The 22,207-nt window shown below is 45.2% G+C and overlaps 1 protein-coding gene across 1 annotated transcript; it reads left to right on the forward strand.

Annotated features, from left to right (window-relative positions):
• The first annotated feature begins 14,747 nt into the window (after positions 1-14,747).
• On the forward strand, positions 14,748-16,522 carry LOC133921510 (BOI-related E3 ubiquitin-protein ligase 1-like). The gene is made up of 4 exons (XM_062366424.1): positions 14,748-14,959; positions 15,097-15,188; positions 15,281-15,630; positions 15,717-16,522. The coding sequence occupies exons 1-4, from the start codon at positions 14,913-14,915 to the stop codon at positions 16,242-16,244; spliced, it is 1,017 nt and encodes a 338-aa protein (XP_062222408.1). The 5' UTR covers positions 14,748-14,912; the 3' UTR covers positions 16,245-16,522.
• Positions 16,523-22,207: the final 5,685 nt, after the last annotated feature.

Below are 22,207 nucleotides of genomic sequence, written 5' to 3' on the forward strand. Positions count from 1 at the left end.
CATAGGTAAGCAACGCCTTGCTAATCACATCCATATGTGACTCTTGTTTGTTGGGTGGCATCGAATGCCCCGGCGCCCAACACCATGCCCCAAAGCCCAAAACCGTTTTGATAGCTTTATCAAGTAAACCAATACTATGCGTGTGGATGTCCGACATCCACTCTAACTGGTTAAGATAAATGATGGCACCCTGCTTTGGCAGACCTACCACACAATGATCAAAACCTTTGTAGGTGCAGCTATTGGAAGGGCATCAATTACTCTTGATTTTTCTGAGGGAAACTACTCAATCATGAAAATCATATCCACCACATATAAAACATGAAAGAATAGTATGACAGGAACATAAAAACATCACAGGCAATCATATTAACTGTGACATAGTATGGCCCCTTCACATGGTGATCTCCATCGCCACGGTTCCTGTCCTCCGGGTCATCATGCTTCAAATCTCCATGATCTTGTTCTAGTCTATTACACCTAATAGCACTAGATAAATTACATGAGAAGAAGCATCACAAGTCGACACGCATGCCGTTATACAATAACATGACAGCCTTGGGCTGCAATTAACCATGACTCGCAGGCCATGAAAAATTACACACATGCATCACATATCACAAGGCCATACCAGTCACAACATTCTCTGCAAAAACGAGTTAAGCGTAGAATCGAATTCTAATGTCGTGATGGGATCATGTTATTACAACAATCTATGCGTGTACGCAACGGCGGTCCTGCTCTCGGAAATACATAGATCGCATCTATGAAATCGCTATGAAAATCTCATCGGATCGATCGTATCGAGCCAATTCCGAGTCATTCATAATGCCTCAATTTCCATTAGATCAATCCCATTGATCATCGCGTGAGGTTTTTCCAGAAACGATGACAGCACACACGACCTCGATCTGCTGTTCTCCCGACCATGTCGCGATGCACGCAGTTAGCCCCGATGGTGATTCCAGCCGGTAGGGGCAAGTCGCACGCAAAAACAGGTGGCAGATCGAGCTAATCTTTTTGGCTATGTGGTTTCATCGACTGGCATCTCATCCGATCTCTAATTCACCTAACCAACCGTGCATTGATCAATCCATCATATGAACTGATCAAAAACAATAGATCTAATCTATTTCTATCACATATCTTCTATATGTGACTGATCCAGATCGAAAACTACGCAGGATGGCTCTGATACCACTGAAGGGTTGCGGGTAGGCTACGCTAGCACAAAATAAATTTTCTCTACCGCATTCAACCAGGAAGCCATGCGAGTAGGGGATCATGAATCGTTACCACTTGACGAGCAGTGCAGCGGAAGAAGAGTTGGAGCAGACCAATCCAACGTCGTGCGCGTCAAGTAGTCGATCGTCAACCTCGTCCCGAGCACGTCCCGAGCACCTTCCGAGTACTCGCGGGTACGTCCCGAGTACTCCCGAGCAGATCAGCACCGCAATAGTAGCAGCGCCTCCACGGTATCCACACGTACAAGGATGGAATCGCCGTGCGCCGGTGTGCTAGCACCGCGCGCCCGGCTAGGGTTTCGAAGGGAGTTCGGGAATAGGAGGCGGCTAGGGTTTCTGAAGAACACTATGCGCCTTGGCCCCTGCCTATTCTTATATAGAGCACACTAATGGGCCTTTAATCAACATTAAAGCCCATTATGACTCTAAACCCTAATGGTCCTTTAATCAACATTAAAGCCCATTAGCAGATCCAATCCGCAAACTCGATCGCCTCTAGGGCATATTACCAACACTGAGGTCAGGACAGCGTGGTGCCACATGGCGCCTTCCCTCGGGGACCACCTCCTCGAGGACCTGAGGGAAGCATGGTCCGGGGGTAGGTGCTCGGGGTCAAGAACAGTTGGTCCCCGAGCACCCGGCAAGCCCCATGCCGGTGGACCCCGCAGGGACTCCACGATGAGGTATTGGTCGGTGGGAGGCCCGATGTTGCATTTAATGGGGAGCGTGCACGGTCACATCCAACCACTCCCCCCACGCCTATCGTACTGAATACGCTAGTCCCTGCCATCGCCTGGTAGGAAGGCGTGGGCACAATTAATGTGGCGGGTCCCATCGCATGTCCCCTCGCGGGGCCTATGAAAAAAGACGGCTTGAAGATATCTTTGATGGGCTTGAGGCTTATCGCTTATCGCCCTGTTGCATCAGACCGTGTCAGACCTACTCTGACCAAACGGGCATGGGAGAGTACTCAGAAGCTGGCCGGTGGGCACCCCTGCGCCTGCTAAAGCTGGGACGCGAAGACCGATGGAACCGTCCGAGGGATGTATTTTCAACCCTCTATAACATCAACTGTAGACCAATGATAGTCACTTTCCATTTATTATTTACGGGAACTTGTGCCCTCGTTCTGGGCATTCCCTGAACGGCCTCCCCCCCCCCCCCGGTAGATTTAAGGGGGAGCACTTGTAAGAAAGAGGAGAGATCCAGAGAGAGATAGGAAAGACGAAAGGAGAAAAACATTGATAACATACTGGATACACAGGAGTAGGGTATTACGCCTCCGTGCGGCCTAAACTTGTCTAAATTCTTGGTGCATTCATTACTACTAGCCGACGACGATCCATCCCGCCTAAGTTCCACTCACATTAATCTCATATACGATGTAGTTCCAGGACCAGCCCCCCGGTCGAATCTCAAAGGGGATCCCTCAGGATCCCTGCTCGCGGTGTTCATCCACCGACAGTGATAGAACCATGTCGTCCAAGGAAGTGCGATTATGGTGTCAATGCTCGATACAGGATAGTGCCCTCAAAACTTGGTGTGGGGTACTACTACGGGCATGTGGTTGCAAAGACATGGTTAGTTTGATGCATATTATCTATATTTTCTATTTTGATATCCTATGTTAGTTGTACCTTACTAATGGGAGTTTGTATGAATTTATTTTAGGGATAGAGTACACAGAAATATTCATGGGAGGAGTACCTTGATAAAAGTGAGGTGAATCATGAGATCGCATGGAAGAGTAAGTGTCATCTGATGGTGCTGTTAAGCTATTTGGACAACAGTTAGAAGGCAAATCATGATTTTTACCATGCTATATATCCCCAGCACAAGAGGAGAGCCATGGAGGTTGAAGAGGCAGTGGCTAATGCAGTGCAAATGGAGACAATGAAGGCTCTTGTTGCTAATTTGACTACGGTTGTCCCGAACGACAATGATGATGATAATGATGATGCGTTGCTCTATGAAGGATCGGACGATTAGCATGTGGGGTCAGTTCGATGGGTATATTGTTGGTGTCCTATATTAATGTACTATATTAGGAACTATTTGTGAACTTCATTTGTAATCATCGTCTATTGTACTATATGAACCATATGAATTGTTTTATTTATGTCTTTGCTAAGTTTTTGTAATTGTCATTTTCTCTTCCTCCTCCCTAGTTTTTGTTTTAATAGACCACACTCAGGCACATAATCATCACCATTGTAATCCGCCCATTGCGAAGGATCAAGTAAAGGCTCGAAGGTAGACTCCCACGTCTTCAGAGCCATTTCTATTAGAATAAATTGGGATCAAGTAGTCGGCGGATGTATGGTCCACTCTTCTAATATGACATGTTGTGATAATATGAGAGCACGAGACATTTAGTAATTGCGGGGTCCTGCACGTGCACTCCGTTGTAGTTAAGTCTGCTTTGCAGATCCTGCCGCCAGAGCTCTCACCACCTGCAGTGGTCTGGAATGCTGATATAACACTGTAAGCATAGTTCCTTGGATCAAAGAGATGTGCTTCTTGGGTAGCAGATATTTCCTCCTGATTCATGAGGTGTTTAGCGATGGCTTTTCCCCATACCTCACCAGCATCGAGTCTGCTACGTGCTTTCTTCCATCCATCGACAAAATAGAAGTTGCATTTGTGTATGGTGTGTACTCCACAATGGCAGACACAGGTAATGCACGGATGCCTTTCAGGACGTTGTTGAACACTTTCGAGATATTTATGGTCATTATACCATACCTACAACCACCCTCATCATATGTTAGCGCTCATTTGGACTTATTATTCATTTCGCTCTGCAACCACTCTATCGCAGGCTCGTTCAACATCTTCTCCAATTCTACAAGTCTTTTGATGAAATGTCTCTCCTCTCTAACTTTGCAAATTATCTTCAGTTTCTTAATTACCTCCTTACTCTTCTATCTTCTTCAAATGTTAGCTGCAAAATGACTCATGTACCATCGGTGCACAAGTGGTGGGTAACCCTCCATTTGTTCTCTAGCTGCATTAAGGAGACCCTGGTGTCGATCTGATATCATACAAATTTGGTGTCCCACTCCAATTACATGACGGCGAACCAGATACAAGAACCAAGACTAACTATTGTTCCTCTCTCCTTCTATCAACGCAAATGCTAGGGGGACCAAATGATCCTCCGCAATGATGCCGACATCAATCATCAGAGCATCCGTCTGTCGATGCTAATCACGGGCCTATATTGCCTAAAGGCCTCCATGCATTGAGGAAAGCACCAAAACACATGCTGCATGACGGGCTTCATTACCCCACTATCGCTATCCATCATGCCACCAGTTGAAATGAAGCACTTCGTTACAGGATTGAAATGTGAAATTGCATCCAATATCCTAGGCACCCTCGTGTATGCCTCTTTCAAATCTCCCCACAGTAATGTCATCGCATATTGCTTTGCCCTCCATGCCTTGCCATACAACACCTAGTAATTGGTAAACCCAATTATACACCCAATTAAAGAGGTCACAGTCACGTCCAAGTCTGCTCAAATGATAGAGGCGAAGTGCCGATCAAGATACCTCGTTGTGCACTGTGAGTGCACTTGCTCTGGCCTTGCTGACCCACAAGTGTGGGTTGTTTCATATTTATGATAGTTCATCTTCAGTCATTACTTGAAATTACACATACCCATACACCCCATCTATAACATTTCTGATATTTGATAGTGTACCTCTCATTCACATAAGAATGAACCACATCATACGATCTGTGGTGCCGCACTGCGTAGTCATTTAACCAGAACTTCACTTCGTCAAGACTATAAAATATCATCCCTTTCTTAATCAACTCATTTGCACTATTTCGCTCCTCCTCCATAGACATTAAGTCGTTATCATATAGAGCTTTCTTAGTCAATGAAATATCCGTGTACCCTGTCACATCGAGCATATGCACATGTACAACCTTCAATATCCTCATCTCCTGCTCCGTGTAAATTCCATTCCACCAAACCCCCGTTTCATCCTCGCTCGCTTCTCCTTCAACCTCAGGACCAACATGTCGTTGCTCAACACCAAGCACATGTTCTACTTCTTCTACATCATCGTCTTCATCTTTATCCTCACTGTTTAAAGAGAAGATTGGAATTTCTTCAACATTTCCTTGGCCTTCCTCTTTCTTAAAAAAAAACATCTGATCATGCAAAGACTCCTGCCACGACTCAAGTTTGTCATGTCGGCTGGCTATCACAGTGTCGTGCTAGCGTGTCGTCTTAGTCACGTCAAGGAGGTTAGGGTAACTAAATAAATTAGTTTCTGAAAATTTAGTTTGCCACGTGCTATTAATAAAATATTAGTTTGAAATAGAGTAAAATAAAAAAAATCCCCCTCCCTCGCCTTTCCTTTGTCCGCACTTAATGTGCGCTGGGGTTGGAGACGCGCGCGTACGGACGTTGAAGCTGCCTTGTGCCTTGCACCATGCGCGCGCGGGGCGGACCTGTCCCTCCCGCGCGCCTCTCGGTTATCACCACCCACCCCGGCCGGGCCTGTCGTCCCTGCGAAACTGCCCGCCTGCCTCCTGTGTGTCATCGCGCTTCAACCATAGATGCGTGCATGCCGGAATTGACCGGCCGTTTTCGAGTGGTGCCGGCCTAATTAACAAAACCCGCAGGGGGAAGAAACATGCGTGGATCTCTGTGTGTACGCAATGGCTAACGCTGCAGTGCCTTGTCCCCTTGGGAATAACGGCAGTGCATTTGGTTTGGTGCGGTGCGATTGACGTTCCAGACACGCATTGGATTATTTGACCAAGGGCATATATGCGTCTCCAATCGAGTTCGCGTACGTGATCATGCATTAGTACCGGAAATAGGTGATCATGGATGAGTACGCAAAATACAAAATTGTATGGATTTATACATATAGCTTATCCTAGTCGTTAATTTCTTATTTTATATATATCTGTTCGTTGATTTTTCTTACCTATCTCGTGATTTTTATTTATTTTTTAATATAAATAAATGGTTCTAATAAATCATGTATGATAAAATTTCTGTTATGGATTAGCACTGCAGATCATGATGACTCGTTTTAGTCTGAACTGTGTCTTTAATTCGCCAAATGGCCGGTATTCTCCACAGAGTACGTACAGAGATGGCAAAGCGGTACTCCAATGCTACCGAGATTACCTTTTTTTTTGTCACCACTGATTAGTTTACATTTCCACGTCCAGACGGACGTAGAAGTAAAACTTGGAATCAATCACGATCACGTGCAAACGCATTGTCGAGAAGGGAAAAAAATTAAAGGTTGCCAAATCAACACAGGGGCAAAATTTGACATGCATAGGGGTTGTTTGCAAGGAAGGTAGATGCAGCTATGCATCAGGTGAGCCACCTTGGGAACAAAGACGGGCAGCATTTGATTCTTTCTAGCCAGCCAGCCAACTCTCTTTCGCATCTTTCATTCGATCTCAAGAAATATTCTAGAGCAAGGATATTTCCTTTTCCCCTTTATCCTGCAACTCCTTGCTTCAATCGCCATGCTTCTTCAGTTCTTCTAAAGACGTCTCGCTATCTCCAACAGCTACCTTAAATTTTTATCCTCAAAACACTATTACAACATCTTTTTACTGTAGCAGCACTGTAGTACTGGATGGATAGAGGCTCCATTTGAAATGAATTTCCAGTGCTACAGTGGACCGCAAACACTGTAGCACGGAAAAAGTGAGATTTGAGGATTCTCTTGAGATGGCTAAAAGGAGAGAGGGAGGCTTGTTCTAGTTGTCCTAATGATCGATGTTTACCAAATCTTATTCAACTTACAACCGGTATTACTGGTCAATAAACTCTACCTAGCTGCGTCTACTTTGGGTCCTACGCACGCCAGTGCTTGCTCGTACTTGGCAGTTAAGCGATGTACGTATGTGTTGTTGCTGCTAGCTAGGAAGAACCAACTGTAAAGAAACAATAATTCTCCATGGAATATATAGTAGTATATGTACAGACCAACCATGTGTGCGTGCTTGTTACTATTCTCCAATTCAAGCACAACGTGCCACTGACGACCTTAATGACAAATCTCTTCACCAAGTTATCAAGTTTGGCAATGTTAGGAAATGAATTTAGACTCAATCAGAACCTGGAGACTTATTGCTAAAGGCATAAAGAAGAAAGCCAGTGCAACTTGCTATAATATCGGTCAATCCATCATCTTCCATCAAGGAATCCCAAAAATCCATACAAAAGAGTCTGACAACCACTCAAGAGTAGGTTGGATGCCTCAATCTCCTCCAGATGTCGAAGCATGAATTTTTGTTTTTTATTTTTCACGAGACAATGAAAGTGCTGAAAAGGAAAGGAAGTTCAAACAAGTGCCTCCAATAAAACCAAACATCTCTAGAACAAGACGCTACTTTTTATTTTTTTCCATCAGAAAAAAAATCCCTTCTTATCAACAGCACGCACATGAAAATGAGGCGACGATAAAAATTCAACGATTGATTGCTGCCCCGTATTTATGCGAGTAGCTTATCTGCCAAAGAGAAGCGACGCGACGTGTTGCTTGGTTCGCTTACCACCACCATTCCCATTTGATGGAATATCTGACAGCTAGGGTGAAGGCGCCCGGAAAATCAAGTATTTGGAAGCTTCTAACCTAGCTAGAGAGCACTCGAAATTTGTCACTTGACTTCGATGTTTCTTTGATCCATATCAAAGGATTGCATATGCTATAATTTCAACAAAACGGTTGTGCCAAATTCTCACCCATGCAAATACGCCCCAAATAAGATGCTACTAAATAGGTATTTTTTCAAAAATAGACAATAAATGTCACCGTATTTATTAAAATAGATAACATATTGGCGTATTTGCAAATCTAGCACTTGTATTCAGCACCTAAAATACCAAAAAATCAATTCTAATACTTAAGGCACTGAAAAACGATGAGCTCGGCCTACACCGTATTCGGCACCTTAGGTGTTGAAAACTCCCTGTATGCAGTATCTGAATAGTACCGTATTCAGCACCTCATGTGCCAAATACAAGCCGACGTGTTCCATCGCTCACGCCACGTCTTGTCGTGTGTGAATTTATTTCAACATAATTTTATCGATATTTTATTATTCATTTAATGTATTTATGTAGGTAACTTTTTAGTGAACTAACGTTAGGAGTATACAAATTCTAATTTGTTAAACAATAATATTTGTGAAGTACGATAATCATATAACATGTATAGTGGTTACATACGATGATAAACATTACATTAGATATGTAGTTTTTTGTCATTGCGCGAATGGACCCTAACCATAAAAAGATAAAGACAACAAACGTTGATATTTACGGTACGCCTAAAGACTAACTTCATAGTGTGTTACTGCTAAACTAAACATGTCTTAGGGAACAAAAATAGACCGGGTTACAATAAATGCTCTCTACTGAGTGTATTTAGGATATTTACCCTTTCGTAAGGCATCAGGGCCCTCCGTTTTAACACGACAGGCCCTCTCCTGCTTCCTTTCCCTCTCTGCTTCACGTGCCTCAACCGTGGCGTGCTCTTTCGCTGCCTTTCTCATACGCTCCTCCTCCTGACGCTTGAGTCGTGGTTTCTCGTGTTGTTGCTCGTACTCCCAGCATTCATACTCTTCTCTCCTTCACCGTATTCTTATGTCGACTCACCACTTTTGGTGCGCATTTTGCTCCATGTCCAGCCATTCCATGAAGTCACTAGTAGGTGGAGGAGACTGGACAAATGAAACAAGAGGGGAGATTAGTAAGACAGTGCATGAAGTCATACAAAAAGTGCCACATTAGTGATATACATCGCTATATCGATGGATACTCGTACAGTCCATGTCGAGGCTTGTCGTACTTGTAGTTAGCACACATGAAGAAGCGTAGGCCATAGGTGTAGGAGATGTCCTGGGACTCGTGAAGCCTAGAAGAGTCGTCGCAAAAGCACATCGACGGTTCGACCCCCTGGGGGATGAAAATCCTCCAATGTTTCTTAGGTGGGCTTGGTGGAGCTGAGGAAGACATTGCAGTTTACAAAGCTGAGGAAGTTTATTTATGGTGGCTAAGGGCTGGTGCATGGACTGAGTGCATTGTCTTGTCTTGAGGCTGGAGCATAGGATTCCCTATGAAAGTTGGAAAAGTTGTGGCATTAATGTTTAGTAGAGATTCCCTGTGAAAACTGTTGCTTGGTGTAGTCATTTTATTCTGAAAAATTTCAGCAATGAGTTATTGTTGTCTCTACATGGAGGCATAGAATCCTATAAAGGCATTCCCTATGAAAGTTGTTGATTTTGAGTTGGTGTAGAAATAACATCTATCCTTTTGATCTTAATCTAAAGTCAAAGCATGCTTTAAGCATTTATCCTAAAGCAAACACAGACCAAGGTTGAACGGTTCATACAATCAAATGGTTGATGTTAGAGATGCAATTAATGTTAATCTCTAAGGTGCTGGTGATACAACCCCAGCCTATGCCAATCTCAAGGTGCTCATGCTACAACAGTAGTCATAAGAGGACACTAGCATAAGTATTAGCATGTCTAAAGCCTGAGTTGACAAATACTTTTCATATGTTACAAAGAATTGTGCTTGGATAGTACATTAATATAATAAACTTACCATCATATTGATTAGACATAAAGTTAACAAATAGTTTGTAACATAGTATGTTAATATAAGATACTAACCATATACCCATCAAACTGAACTAATGAAATGGAAAAGTAAACAAAATAAATAGTCATATCCGGCATTTGCATAGTGCATAGATATTGAATACCTAGATCATCTCAAGATGGCGGAAGAAAGTGGCGATGCAAATTAGCGGAAGAATGCCAGTTGTGCCAGCCAATGCTATCAGGTTAAGATGGTTGTCGTCTCCGAGGTGATAATAGAAAGTTGTAAGGATAGGTACTAGCAAATCTTCTGGAGATGGAGGCCTCGGAGGGAGGGGTCGTTGTGGTATGAAATCGTCGTCATCGTCATCACCTTGAGCTATCACGATAGTGGCAGGTCCTATTTCCTTATTAGTTGTACGCCATCGTTGCCATCTCTTGCAGTGATCATTGAACTTTCTCCTGTATTGCTGCTAGAACGTCGAGGCATTGGGGCATCAAATCATCATCCTCATCGTCCTCATTATTTTCTAGATGAGTAGTAGAGGGCGCCCATATACCCCTTAGGTTCACCGACCGTCATCGTCTTCTACGTGAGCCAAGCATGACACCCCCGCCGAAGAGCATATACATCACCAAGAAGTTTGTGATGTCTTTGTTGATCAACTGTCTTTCAAATATGCCTAACACAAAAGATGAGCATTTGAATCAATGGGGAAAAAAATAAGTATGGTGAGCACATAGGAAATTACGAACCTAAATGTGGGATATATACTAGTCAGGCAACATCACTATCGTTCTTTGCCTCCTGAAGAAACATAGAACAGAAGGATGATCGGCCAGTTCGCAAACCCTAAGATACGGTTGACGCTGCTCGTGAAAGAAGACCTTAATACCCTCGGTGGTTACATGTTGGAGCGAAGCGGTTAACGTAGAGAAGAGTCTTGCATGCAATTTGGCCACAGCTGGATTAGGTTATTCTCCTTGAAGGTATCATCCTTCCCTTCATGCACAACATGCAAAGAGGCATTAAGTGCTATATGGATTGTTGTAGGTGTCCATAGAAAGTATTTACTCAAAGATCACGCTATAGATTTATTGATCCTTCACTGCAACGTTATGGCTCTGTACCAAAACACGATTCCCTGATTATTTAAGAAATGTTAAACAAGTATTAAAGATCATAATTAATACGTAACAAAACTTAATAAATAACTAACAAATAAAGTTATATGCTAGAATTATTTGATAAATATTACGTATATTAAAATAATTAAATTAACAATAAAGTGAATAATACATAATAGGAATAACTATGACAATAAAGTCAATAATACATGCGTCATTAACAAATACAAGTGCACCAAACAATTGCACTGGTGACTCAACGACGACGACTTCGCACGCAATTCCCAGGAGTGTACGTGTCTGGTGGGTGTGTGACCCTCTTCCCAACGGCCTATGCTGGCCTCTGTCACGTGTTCCCTTGCTCATCATCATCATCGTTCTTCCTTGTGGGACCCCCATCGAACCTGTATCTTGCCCCGTTAGCTCTGCCCCACATGTACCATGAAGAAGGATCTTCATGTGGTAGTGTGGATGACCCTAGAACGTACTCTGATAGAGTCCGATGTGCCGAAGAATCGCCCTGCTGGTACCACTGTGAACTCCTAGCTATATCGGGGTATTAGGGGTATTGTGCACTGAGGAGTTCGGTGAAGCTCACGGCCTACATTGCAACAGCCTAGTCAAAATCATGCATGCCATTTCAGTCAGGCGTCTGCTACTTGCAGTCAATGACGTCCCTGTGACGAGTCGATGCTGCAGGCGAGGTGTCAATGTAGTCTGAGAAGGATGTGTCCACTACAGAGCCTGTGAATCCAGTGTACACTGGAGCTTACGTGCACTCCTCACGATGCTCTGAAGCCGAAGGTGCCTCTCGTGATTGTGCTCGAACAGGTTCGTCATGGCACTGGACGAGCACCTGCTGTGGGAGGCACATGACGTGTCCATGGCTGGTAGGTCATATCCCCTCCAATATGGGGCATAACCACTAGACCACGTATAGTGGATAGGAAGCGGGACCCTCTCGTTCTTATGTAGTATCGGAGAGGGTTCTGATCCCACCATGTTGATGATCCGTTTGCTTCCCATAAGCTTGCTCTGCCTACGTATGTATCTTGTACGTCTCTTCAGTCTGTATAAAATGAGGGTCATGTTAGTAATACAGATGTTTAACTAATAAAAATTATTATAAGTATCGCATCACTTATCACAACATGAAGAATGTGGGCACGATCCTTGAGAAAGGGTCTGCGGGGCGGCTCTACAAGTCCGCTGAGTAAGGTGGCATGCGTGCACGGACAATACCACGAAAGGTACTCCAAATACGTGGTGTCGTTGTATTATCCAGCAGGAACGACGACATCCACCGCGGCTGACTTCGTTCACCTCTGTAGGTGCTTGGCATTCACAGATGCCCAGTCTCGCAAGCCTCCACCCCCTATACGCTCCTCCTGTACGTGACATAAATAGTTATAATTTATTAGCATAGATCATCTAAGACACTAATGCTACCTACAATAACACACTTGTGCGCTTGACCGGCGTCTTGTGGAGGAGGTACTGGCACCACCTATCAGTACCCGAACTATCTCTGTACACGCTCAAGAGAATATATTTCAACGTTATTCATGTACAATAATAAACATATGGTCATTCATAAGTCTGAGTTACGCCAACAATATGATGCAATGAGCCCTTCAGTCGTAATCTTGGCCACTTGTGCCATACGCCATGGATCTCACTGCACGAGATCGGTGCTAAGAACGTCCAAATCACTGATCATCCGGAAGTAGCTATCATGGTCTTGCTGCTGACTCTATCTCAATCTAGCATGCATCCACCGATACCCTATCGTAGGTCTCATGTCATCTGTAATACCATCGGAGGTAGGGACTGGATAGTAGCTCTTCACCAAAGGCCGACAAACAGGGAGGTACTCCCAGCTCCATAGCTATATGACGTGTAGGTAGCATGTAATAGATCCCTTCTTCTTTGATCGTTGGGTTGTATCATACAATACTATATAGGTGGCAGCCAACACAGCAGATCCCTAACTGTAAGACGTTGGCTCATAAGGATGTGACGCTAGCTGACTCGCTAACCATACAATATGGGGAACGATATAATCGCCTGCCGTGTTGCAGAACATGATGTCTCCTAGCAGGACGTATAAGTATACCTCATAATGTTGTATAACTGTAATCTTGTCCGTATCCAGTGGGCATTGACCGAACTATGACAGGCTATGAATCTAGAATATGAAGAGATAAATATCCTTCTTATCATATTACACACCTATAGAGAGCATGCATGCACTAGACCATCACCCTACGCCACCATAGCACAAAGTGCCACCACTATGTCATCATATTATTAAACAAATTAAATAATCTAATTACACTGACTAATCAAATTCACGCTAATTACTATTATGCAATCTACTTACTCTGACTAAGCAAATAATTACTATTATACAAATTCACACTAATTACTATAATACAAGTTCTCACTAATTACTATTATACCAACTAAGTAAATAATCAAATTAAACAAATAATTATACAAATGTAATCGAACGAATTAAACAATCTACTTACTTTTATTACTATTATTACTACAAGCATTAATTGAATACATAATTTAAGTATTTATTGTAACTCGCGCGCACTGCTGCTCCTCCTTATCTCGGGCATATTCTTCTCTCCTCACGCTACTGCTACTCCTCACTTCACGCTGCTACTCTCCTCGGGTTGCTGCTTCTCCTCTCCTCCTTTGCTCGCGCTGCTGGTCTCATCTCCTCTCGCAGCACTGCGTCTCCTTATAGCGAAACACGGCAGCGCGGGGACTAAGACATGCAAGCACACAAGGATAGCAGCGCGTGGGGTGTTGTCAAAACCGACAAAAGCCAAAACAGCCAACGCACAGAAAAGTGGCAACATGACGCGATGTGAAGGGACGGCAGCACCACACTGGCCTTTATTCGGTACAGGGAGGTGCCGAATACGTGTACAGTACCATATTTGGCACCTTATATACCAAATACATGGAGTTTTTAGCATCTGAGATGCTGAATCGATGAACAGTGTCATATTCAGCACCTCATATACTGAATATAAGTTGGATCATTGTTTTTCGGTGTCTCATGTACCACAATCAATTTTTCGATGTTTGAGATACCAAAATATATGCTAGATTTACAAATACACCGATATATTATCTATTTTGATAATTACGATGATGTTTGTTATGTATTTTTAGATTTTTACCAAAATAGGTACAGATTAGACCCAATCGACTAGTCGCTTCGCATTGGTCTGTCTTCGCCCAAAATAATTGTGCCAAATTCTCACCCATGGAAATGAGCCCCAAAGAAGTTGCTGCTACTAAATGGCTTCGGCTTAAATTAGGTGATGCAGACATTTATGACCGATATCTTTAGCTGGCTACAATACGTGCTTGACAGAGCATTCCATTGAAAGATTAACGGCTAAGCCATCAAGGAAGGCTTCTTCCTCCTCTCCTTGCGTTCCTCCAACGCCCCCCCCCCCCCCCCCCCTCCCGGGACTTTCCCAAATGCGTAGCGAAACCCGGCCGATCGGTCGATAAGCGAGCGAGAGCCCAAACCGAAGCCACCCCATGTTAATCTCCCGCATTAACGCCACCAAATCGAGTTGCAAATCCCCACGTCCTCCCCTAATTTTAACCATCCGTCCGACCGTCCGTATCTTTGTCGCCTCGAGAAAGTTTACCCCGCCCTCTTTCCCGTTCACGCGTCGTTCGGTCGCAGAAGCGGGGGCGCGCGATCCCGTCCTGTTCCGTTCCGTTTCACGCGAGAGGGAGAGAGGTTTTTAAAGGCGAGCGTGCGAAGTGGGTGGAATTGGACTCGGCTGCCGCTCTATTAAAACCACGAGTGGAAGTTTTCTTCTCCGTGACCTCCCGCCCGCTTCGCCAACCCACCACCCATCCGTTTCACGTTCCCCTGCCTCCTCCTTAACAATGGCAGTACAGGCGCAGTACCCGTCCAATCTCCCCTTCCACGACAGGTGCGTCTCCTCCTCCTCCTCCTCCTCCTCCTCCTCACGACCCGTCCTCTTCCGCCCTAGGAAGCGGTGTCTAGTGTTGAGAAGTATTTGATTGGTGTGGTCTCACGGGTTCCTCTGCTCCGTGGTGTTCGTCGCAGAGGCGAGCCGGAGAGGAAGGAGATGGACATGCCCGGGCCGCCGCAGCTCGCCGGAGTCTCACCGGCGGCTCTCTACTTCTCCAGCGGTGGAGGTGTGTGCCACTGTGCCTGATGTTACGACGACGTCGCGTGCCGTGCCGCGGCCCTACGGTTCCCCGATTATGACGGTTTTGGTTTCTTGCAGCGAGTGGGAATCGGAGGAAGCGACCCAGGGAAGCTATGGCGCCACCGCCGGCCAAGGAGGAGTACGTCAACCTGTTCACGCTCCAGCCGCAGCAGTCGACGTCGATTGCCTACATGGCGCACTTGCAGAACCAGAATAGGTTCTCCTCATCACCGTCCCCTGCCGCGACCGCGCTCGTGTCCACTGGCCTCCGTCTGGCATTCGACGGGCAGCAACAGCAACAGGAGAGCAAACAGATGAATGCCTCGTGCTACTCGTCGTCTCCCTCTCTGTTCGCCTCCGTCTCCGACGAGCTTGCCACGCAGGTGAAGCAGCATGATGAGGAGATCGATCGATTCATCCGAGAACAGGTAACTTTTGCCCCCGCAACCCGTGTTCTCATCGTCAAGTTTGTTTCTAGGCTTCGCGCCTGATGTGCCCGTACGTTCCTGGTCAGGGCGAGCAGCTCAGGCGGGCGTTCGCTGATCGGTTGCGGCGCCACAACCGCGCCATTCTGGTCAAGGCCAACCAGTGCGCCGCGCGCCGGCTACGCGAGAAGGCAGCGGAAGCGGAGCGCGAGGCGAGACGAGGCGCCGAGCTGGAGGACCGGCTCGCGCTCCTCCGCGGCGAGGCAGCGGCGTGGCAAGCGAAGGCCCTCTCCGAGCAGGCCATCGCGGTCACCCTGCACGCGCAGCTCCAGCAAGCTGCAGCCGCGGCGCGGGCATCGGTCGAGGAGATCGCCGGCGGCGATGCGGGCCCGGCGGAATCCTCGTCGTCGGCGTACGTGGACCCTCGCCGCACCCAGGGATCGTCAGACCGTGCGTGCCTCAGCTGCCGCCTCAGGCCGGCCTCCGTGGTGCTCCTCCCCTGCAGGCACCTCTGCCTCTGCGGCGAGTGCTTCGCCGGCGGCGACGTGGACGTGGCAATGGCGTGCCCGGTGTGCCTGTGCGTGCGGACGGGGAGCGTGGAGGCCATCCTCTGTTGAGCTGTCGTGCTCTCATCCGGCCATCCATCTCGTGAGCCGGTGAGTGCATGATTTGGGGGCATCAATGCCTTCCCGAAAATGAAAAAGAAAAAAGGTTGTAGGACGGCTAGATTTTTTTATTTCAAGTTTTTGTTCATATTTCAACTCCTTCACCGCGGAGTATTTCTTCCTCAAATCTCCTTCTATACTTGGGGTTTAGGAGAATTCAATTGATAAGTTCATTGTTAATAGCACCCAGCAAGTGCAGCAGGTGACCGGTGGTGCACCTTATTAATTTCTCTCCGTCTGTCTCTTTCCGGTTTCTTCCTAAACACTACTAATCAGAGCAGGTTTTCCATGTTTGCTCCTGATTTGCTTCTTGTGATTGTCTTGACGCCCTGGCATCTGGATATGGCGATGGCATCGTAGCAGGCGGTGCCAGTAGTAACAAGTGGTCGCAACCGCCATCCTATTCGTGACGTCGTCCATTTGACGCGACGCGACGCCTGCACTGCATTGCTCAAATCCGGCCCAAAAACTCGAGATTTCTGTACGACAGGACGGAGGTTTTGTGCGCGGCTGGCCGCTCAATTGTTTGGCAGCTCCGGCAGTCCGGCGTGGGAGGGAGGAGTCCCCAAACGAACAGCGCGCGAGGAGAGAGGTGTCGCGGTTACGGGCTTACGGCCGCAGCCGGCAGGGTACATACGTGCAGTGCAGGGCTGGAGGCACGGCACGCGCGACGGAGCAGTGCGTGAGTGGTCAGTTATTGCGGGGCGCACGGCGCGGCCGGTGGTGGAGCCTGGGAGAATACGTGTGCCCCACCCGTCGGTGGGCAGTCTTCATGTTGGAAAGCGGAGCTGAGGTGGCACGGGGGAGCGGGCGCGTGATCTGTCAGTCTGCCACGAGGAACGGGTGGGCGGGCGGGTGGAGGGCTGTCAGACTGTCACTGTGGCGGGAGCGGCGCCTCCTCGCGTGGCTCCGGCTACGACTGCTCGTCGCAACTAGCATGGGCACCAACACCACCATCGCGCAAGCACACTACGTGCCACATGCAGTCTCCTTTTCTTCGCTAACAATAACAATGGTATGGTTCGTACTCCAACTCGCCGCCTTCGCCATCTTTGGCGTATCTCTGAAGCTGTACTGGCAGAAAACTTTATCAGCCATTGGAGACGATGCCTGCCGGGCTGCCACTGTACAGGCCGTAGAGAACGCATGAATTCGAGCGTAGGCCTAACGAATAAATTAGTCTGTCCAAAGTGTACTAATCCCCCGTCAGTACGCTACATAAAGGCTGTCCTATACGCATTAATCAATGGATCATCCGGCTTCACGAACCCTGCGCAGTGATGTTGCCGTGAGATGCGAAAATTCAGAAGAGTACGTACGAGTACCGGCAGAGTAGCAGTAGCAGGTCTGCAGGGATGACCAAGACCAACACGAGCTGCTTGTGAGATGCGCAACTGCAGCGAGCAGCGTGACCGAACTGCGTCCAATTATCAGCCCAACCCGTCCGGTAGCATGTGCATCGATCCCACATGTCCAGATGGGCCTTGGGTGCATGAACGTACGAGAGCCGGAAAGCGTCGACCCGCCGGAAAAGGCGAACGTTTTCGTCACAGGATAGCTGGGAATCCGTCGCGGTTACTGCCGCATATCTGATCCAGTTCTTCGTTCACGGGGTTACTGGGAATCAGTCTCTATTACTGCCACATATCTGATCTGATGCTTCACGGGATTACTGCGGATCACAGTCGTAGTCACACCATATCTGATCCTGTGATGGTTCGATGCGCTGTATCCCAATGCCACAGGCATGGCCTAACGGCTGATTTGGGAGAAGAAAGGAATGCTTCCACAGAAAGGCTATGGATAAGCGAATGGAGTGGAAATCCATCCAAAATAAGTTTATGCCTGATGGACTCTCGATAATTTAGAATCCAATGCGTTTGTCAACCCCACTGCGCATCATCAGACTAACCGAAGTGTATATTATCTAGGCAGAGGTAGGAATAGCTACCAAGCTCGTTGGCCCTGTAGTTAAGTACTGGGATATCCAGCACATAGAATTCGAAAATCTGAATGTGCAACTTTGTGTCAATGTTTGCCTTTTCCCCATGCATCAGAAAAAGAAAGGTAGTTTTTTACCTTTTCATTTTGTTGTATATGAGAGCTCACGAACGCGTTCTTTTGCCGTCCGATCCAACCCTCCGTGATATCAGCCAACCTTGTTTCATGCATAGGGTTCTTGGCTGGCACCGTGTCGGTGACGAGTTTTTTTAATAATATTATTTTAATAGAAAATTTGTAAAAATAAATTTTAAAAATAGATAATTGCAAAAATGTGTGTAAGTCGGCCCAATTTAGCAATTATCCATTTTTGAACTTTATTTTTACAATTTTTTATTAAAATACTATTATTCTAAAAACCAATCGTCGGTGACTTCATCCCACAATGTTTCTCGTGTTTTTCATCATCATCCTCCTATGCTCGCCCCCTTTTCAACTCGCATAGGGGGGCTAAACCCAACTCACCTTTACCGCAATGCCACGACAATATGACTGGGGACACTGGCACACAAAGATTTTATCATTTTTTTAAGTTGCAATATCCTAGACTGAAATTACTCTTTCCATTTAGAAATAGTAATCATATGTATTTTAGGTTCGATCTTAGAAGTCAGATTTTGATTAAATTTTTCTCATAAAATATATCATTTATATCTACAAAACCTATATGATGTGAAATTATTTTGAATTATGAACTTTATTGTATAATTTTTATACACTATATATTATTATAATTTAATTAACGTTAGTCAAAATACACTGTTGGAGAATTGAGTAAGTGGACATTCTGGCTAACGGGTCTCACGAGGAATATGTCGACCGATGAAGGATTTTTCCTAAACCCTGACACATCAAACGACCAGCCCTTGACTCGCGCGGCCAACCTCCTCGCAATATAATATGGTGCTGCGACCAACCCTTGCTGGTCGTGCGACGCCCATAACTAACCTGTCTAATCGTATTTATTAATGTCTACTCAGGTATTTTCTTTCCTGAAGCACCTTCTCCAGCGAACAAATTCGTAGCTAGCGCAGATGGGCAAAGCCATGTCCCATAGCATTAATTGATACGGAGTGAGGTGTTACGGACTAACTTACGCCACGCGACAGATGGGACATGACTTGCAGAACTTACGAACAAGTGGATGATTTTGCAATAGGCTCATGAGCATAGAGACGGAACGGCTCGGCAAACAAACTTGCAGCGCACGGCGATAGAACAGACCGGACGACTGAACAAGGTAGGTGCGGTGACATTTCACGAATGGGATGGACAAGCAGAGCTCTCAGAACAAGTTGGATTCACCCCGGATATACATAATAATGATCTAAGAGTAAAATATCTAACCAGGTATAAATCTACTAAACAGGACTCACTTGTAAGTTCTTATTCTTTATAGTATATAAAGAGAGGAGATATGAGTCAATGGGACTCATATGTAACCAATTCCCAAATATTGATAACAAAATACATATGATGTAGAGTTGTTATCTTTAAGAAGGCTTGAACTTGGATAATCTCTGTATTCTTTAGTTCATCACAAGCACATCTCAAACGTCATTCACGCGTTTATCGACCGGCACATCTCGGAATTATTATCAGAAATTAACACTTGATATATATAAAGTTTGTTTTTTCTAAAATAAAATACGCCTACTATTTTTAAACAGATGGAGCATGTATTTACAACTAAAAGTTTGGTTTTTGTTGAAACCTTCCATTCAATCGAGTCGAAGGGGCAAATTTCACAGTTGCGGTTGGATCTACCTTTTCGGGTTGTGATCATTTTCATACTGAACTGTGCAGATTCAAGTTGAATTCTTTTGGGCAAGGTAAAAAGTAGGGGCGATACTTGGAGTCTTCCAAAATAGAAAGGTAAAACACACAAAAGGCCGAAAGAGGCGTACAAGCATAGTTGAGATCTGGAGTAGGCCAAGCCTACATAAGCAATAGCCGAACTATGGACTATGGCCGACCTTTTGTCTTTTTTTTTTAGTAAGAGTATGGTCCGCTTTTTTCTTTTCTTTTCTTTTAAGTAAGACTATGGCCTTTTTCGGAGATGCTGAACAGTTTATCCGCGACAGCCTTTAGTAATGGGCCTTCAGCGTTGGCCCATAAGTTTCATTTTGGGCTCAATGACGTTCCGGAGGTTATTCCATTCTATGTTGGCCCATTTGTTTTGCAACACTCCACGTTGGCTTAATATGACAATTTCCTTTTTGTATTTGACGGCCTACACATCAAGAAAAATAAAAAGTGGATTTTTTTTTATTTTTATATGTTTTAAATCCAAAAATTGTAAATATATGTATCTGATTTAAAAACTTGTAAATCTAAACTACGGTCGCCCTTGAAAGGGTGACATGCCACCTATCGTCCATGTGACTTGTTTAAAAATAAAAAATATTACGTTCTAATGCACTTAAAATTTAAAATACTATTAAAATTGTTATGAAAAATTATGATAAATTTGTTGGTCTAGAGGATGCTATTGTTTAGCTTTCTAAAAAAATTTAGATAAAATATAATTTATACAATAAGAAACAAAAATGACAAATTTCTTGTTTGAGTTGATTTTTTTTTTAAATGATAGCATTCTCTGTATCACAGAATTTTCATGATAAATTTGATAGTATTTTAAATTTTAAGAGTATTGAAATATAATATTTTTTATTTTTAAACTTGTCGTTGTTAGAAGGTTGCTTATATTTGCAATTTTTTATTTAAAATATAAAAATAAAAAGTAAGTGTACCAAACCAAAGCAAAGGAACCCAATCCGCATTGACACCGTTCAGGACAATCATGGACGGTAAAGCAAGAGCCTTGGCCCATGGGGTCATCATCTCACACGGAAATTTTCTGCCACCGTCCGTGCGTCAGGAAGAAATTTTTTGCTACCGTCCGCGCGCCATTAAGCTTTTTCGGTCACCTCGGGTCAAGGTCTCGAGGAGACTTCGTTTCTGGTCTGGTCAGCACCCAATTACACGGCGCAGCGACCTTGTCAGGTACGTCACCTTGTTGGAGCGCGAGCCTGGATCCACTCAAGTAAAGCAAGTTTACTAGGAGTAAAACCAACGACGTCAAGACAAGGGACACGGCTTCCTCGCCCTTTCGCCCATTTTTGTTCCCGGGAAGTCGTCCACCTGAGCCAACATGTCTTGTCAACATGTCTTGATTCCATCCAACCTCTTTGCAACAAAAGCGAGAAAATTAGCATGCATCTGTCCTGATTCCATCCAACCTCTTTGCTTCCCGTCGTTGAGCAACATGTCTTAGTTGCCAAGCTTGGACTGAAAATGTTAGTTGTAGTAGCTTTAATTCATCTTTCACCGTTGCTCCATTGCACTAAACTAGACTACGGGAGAGATGGCGGTACAGTTGTAGCGTTGTACAAAGCTTACCAGGGCTAGCTATACTGTTAGTTTCTAGAGCTTTTCTCGGATAAGTCTCTCATAGCAGTAGAGACAGGCGACTTAAAAGACATCTCTATTTTTCGGTGTCAATCTTATTGAGCACCTGTCTCCAGCTGCCTCTCTAATGTATACACATAGGGCAGGAAAAGTTCATTTAGGTGTAGTTGATAGTTCCTGGTGGTGCTTTTGACAGCGTATCCTTGAAAGGGTGTGTGTCGAGCATAGATGGAACTTGTCAACAGCGCCGTTCTTACTCAGGTCTTGCAGCCTCGGGCACGACGATATGCAGATACTCAGCTTCTTGCCTACCATGTCCTCGTGCGCCATTGGTGGTGTCGTGGCTACTGCTGATGGGGCTGCTGGTGAGCTTATAGTAAGTCTTTTGCTCTCCCTCGCTTTGCTCTTCGTGCTCGTCTCCGATGAGCATCGCTGCGGGGAAAATATGGTTTGTATGTAGACTACTTATATTTGATGGTATACTTTGGGTCTCCTTGGTGTTT

This window comes from Phragmites australis, chromosome 6 (genome assembly GCF_958298935.1).
Source record: "Phragmites australis chromosome 6, lpPhrAust1.1, whole genome shotgun sequence".
Classification (NCBI taxonomy): Eukaryota; Viridiplantae; Streptophyta; class Magnoliopsida; order Poales; family Poaceae; genus Phragmites; species Phragmites australis.

Bases quoted from the DNA above. Each gene is read 5' to 3' on its own strand.
- LOC133921510 (XM_062366424.1), top strand. From the start codon at position 14,913: ATGGCAGTACAGGCGCAGTACCCGTCCAATCTCCCCTTCCACGACAG. The intron at 14,960-15,096 runs GTGCGTCTCCTC...TGTTCGTCGCAG, and splicing joins AATCTCCCCTTCCACGACAG to AGGCGAGCCGGAGAGGAAGG. The intron at 15,189-15,280 runs GTGTGTGCCACT...GGTTTCTTGCAG, and splicing joins CTACTTCTCCAGCGGTGGAG to CGAGTGGGAATCGGAGGAAG.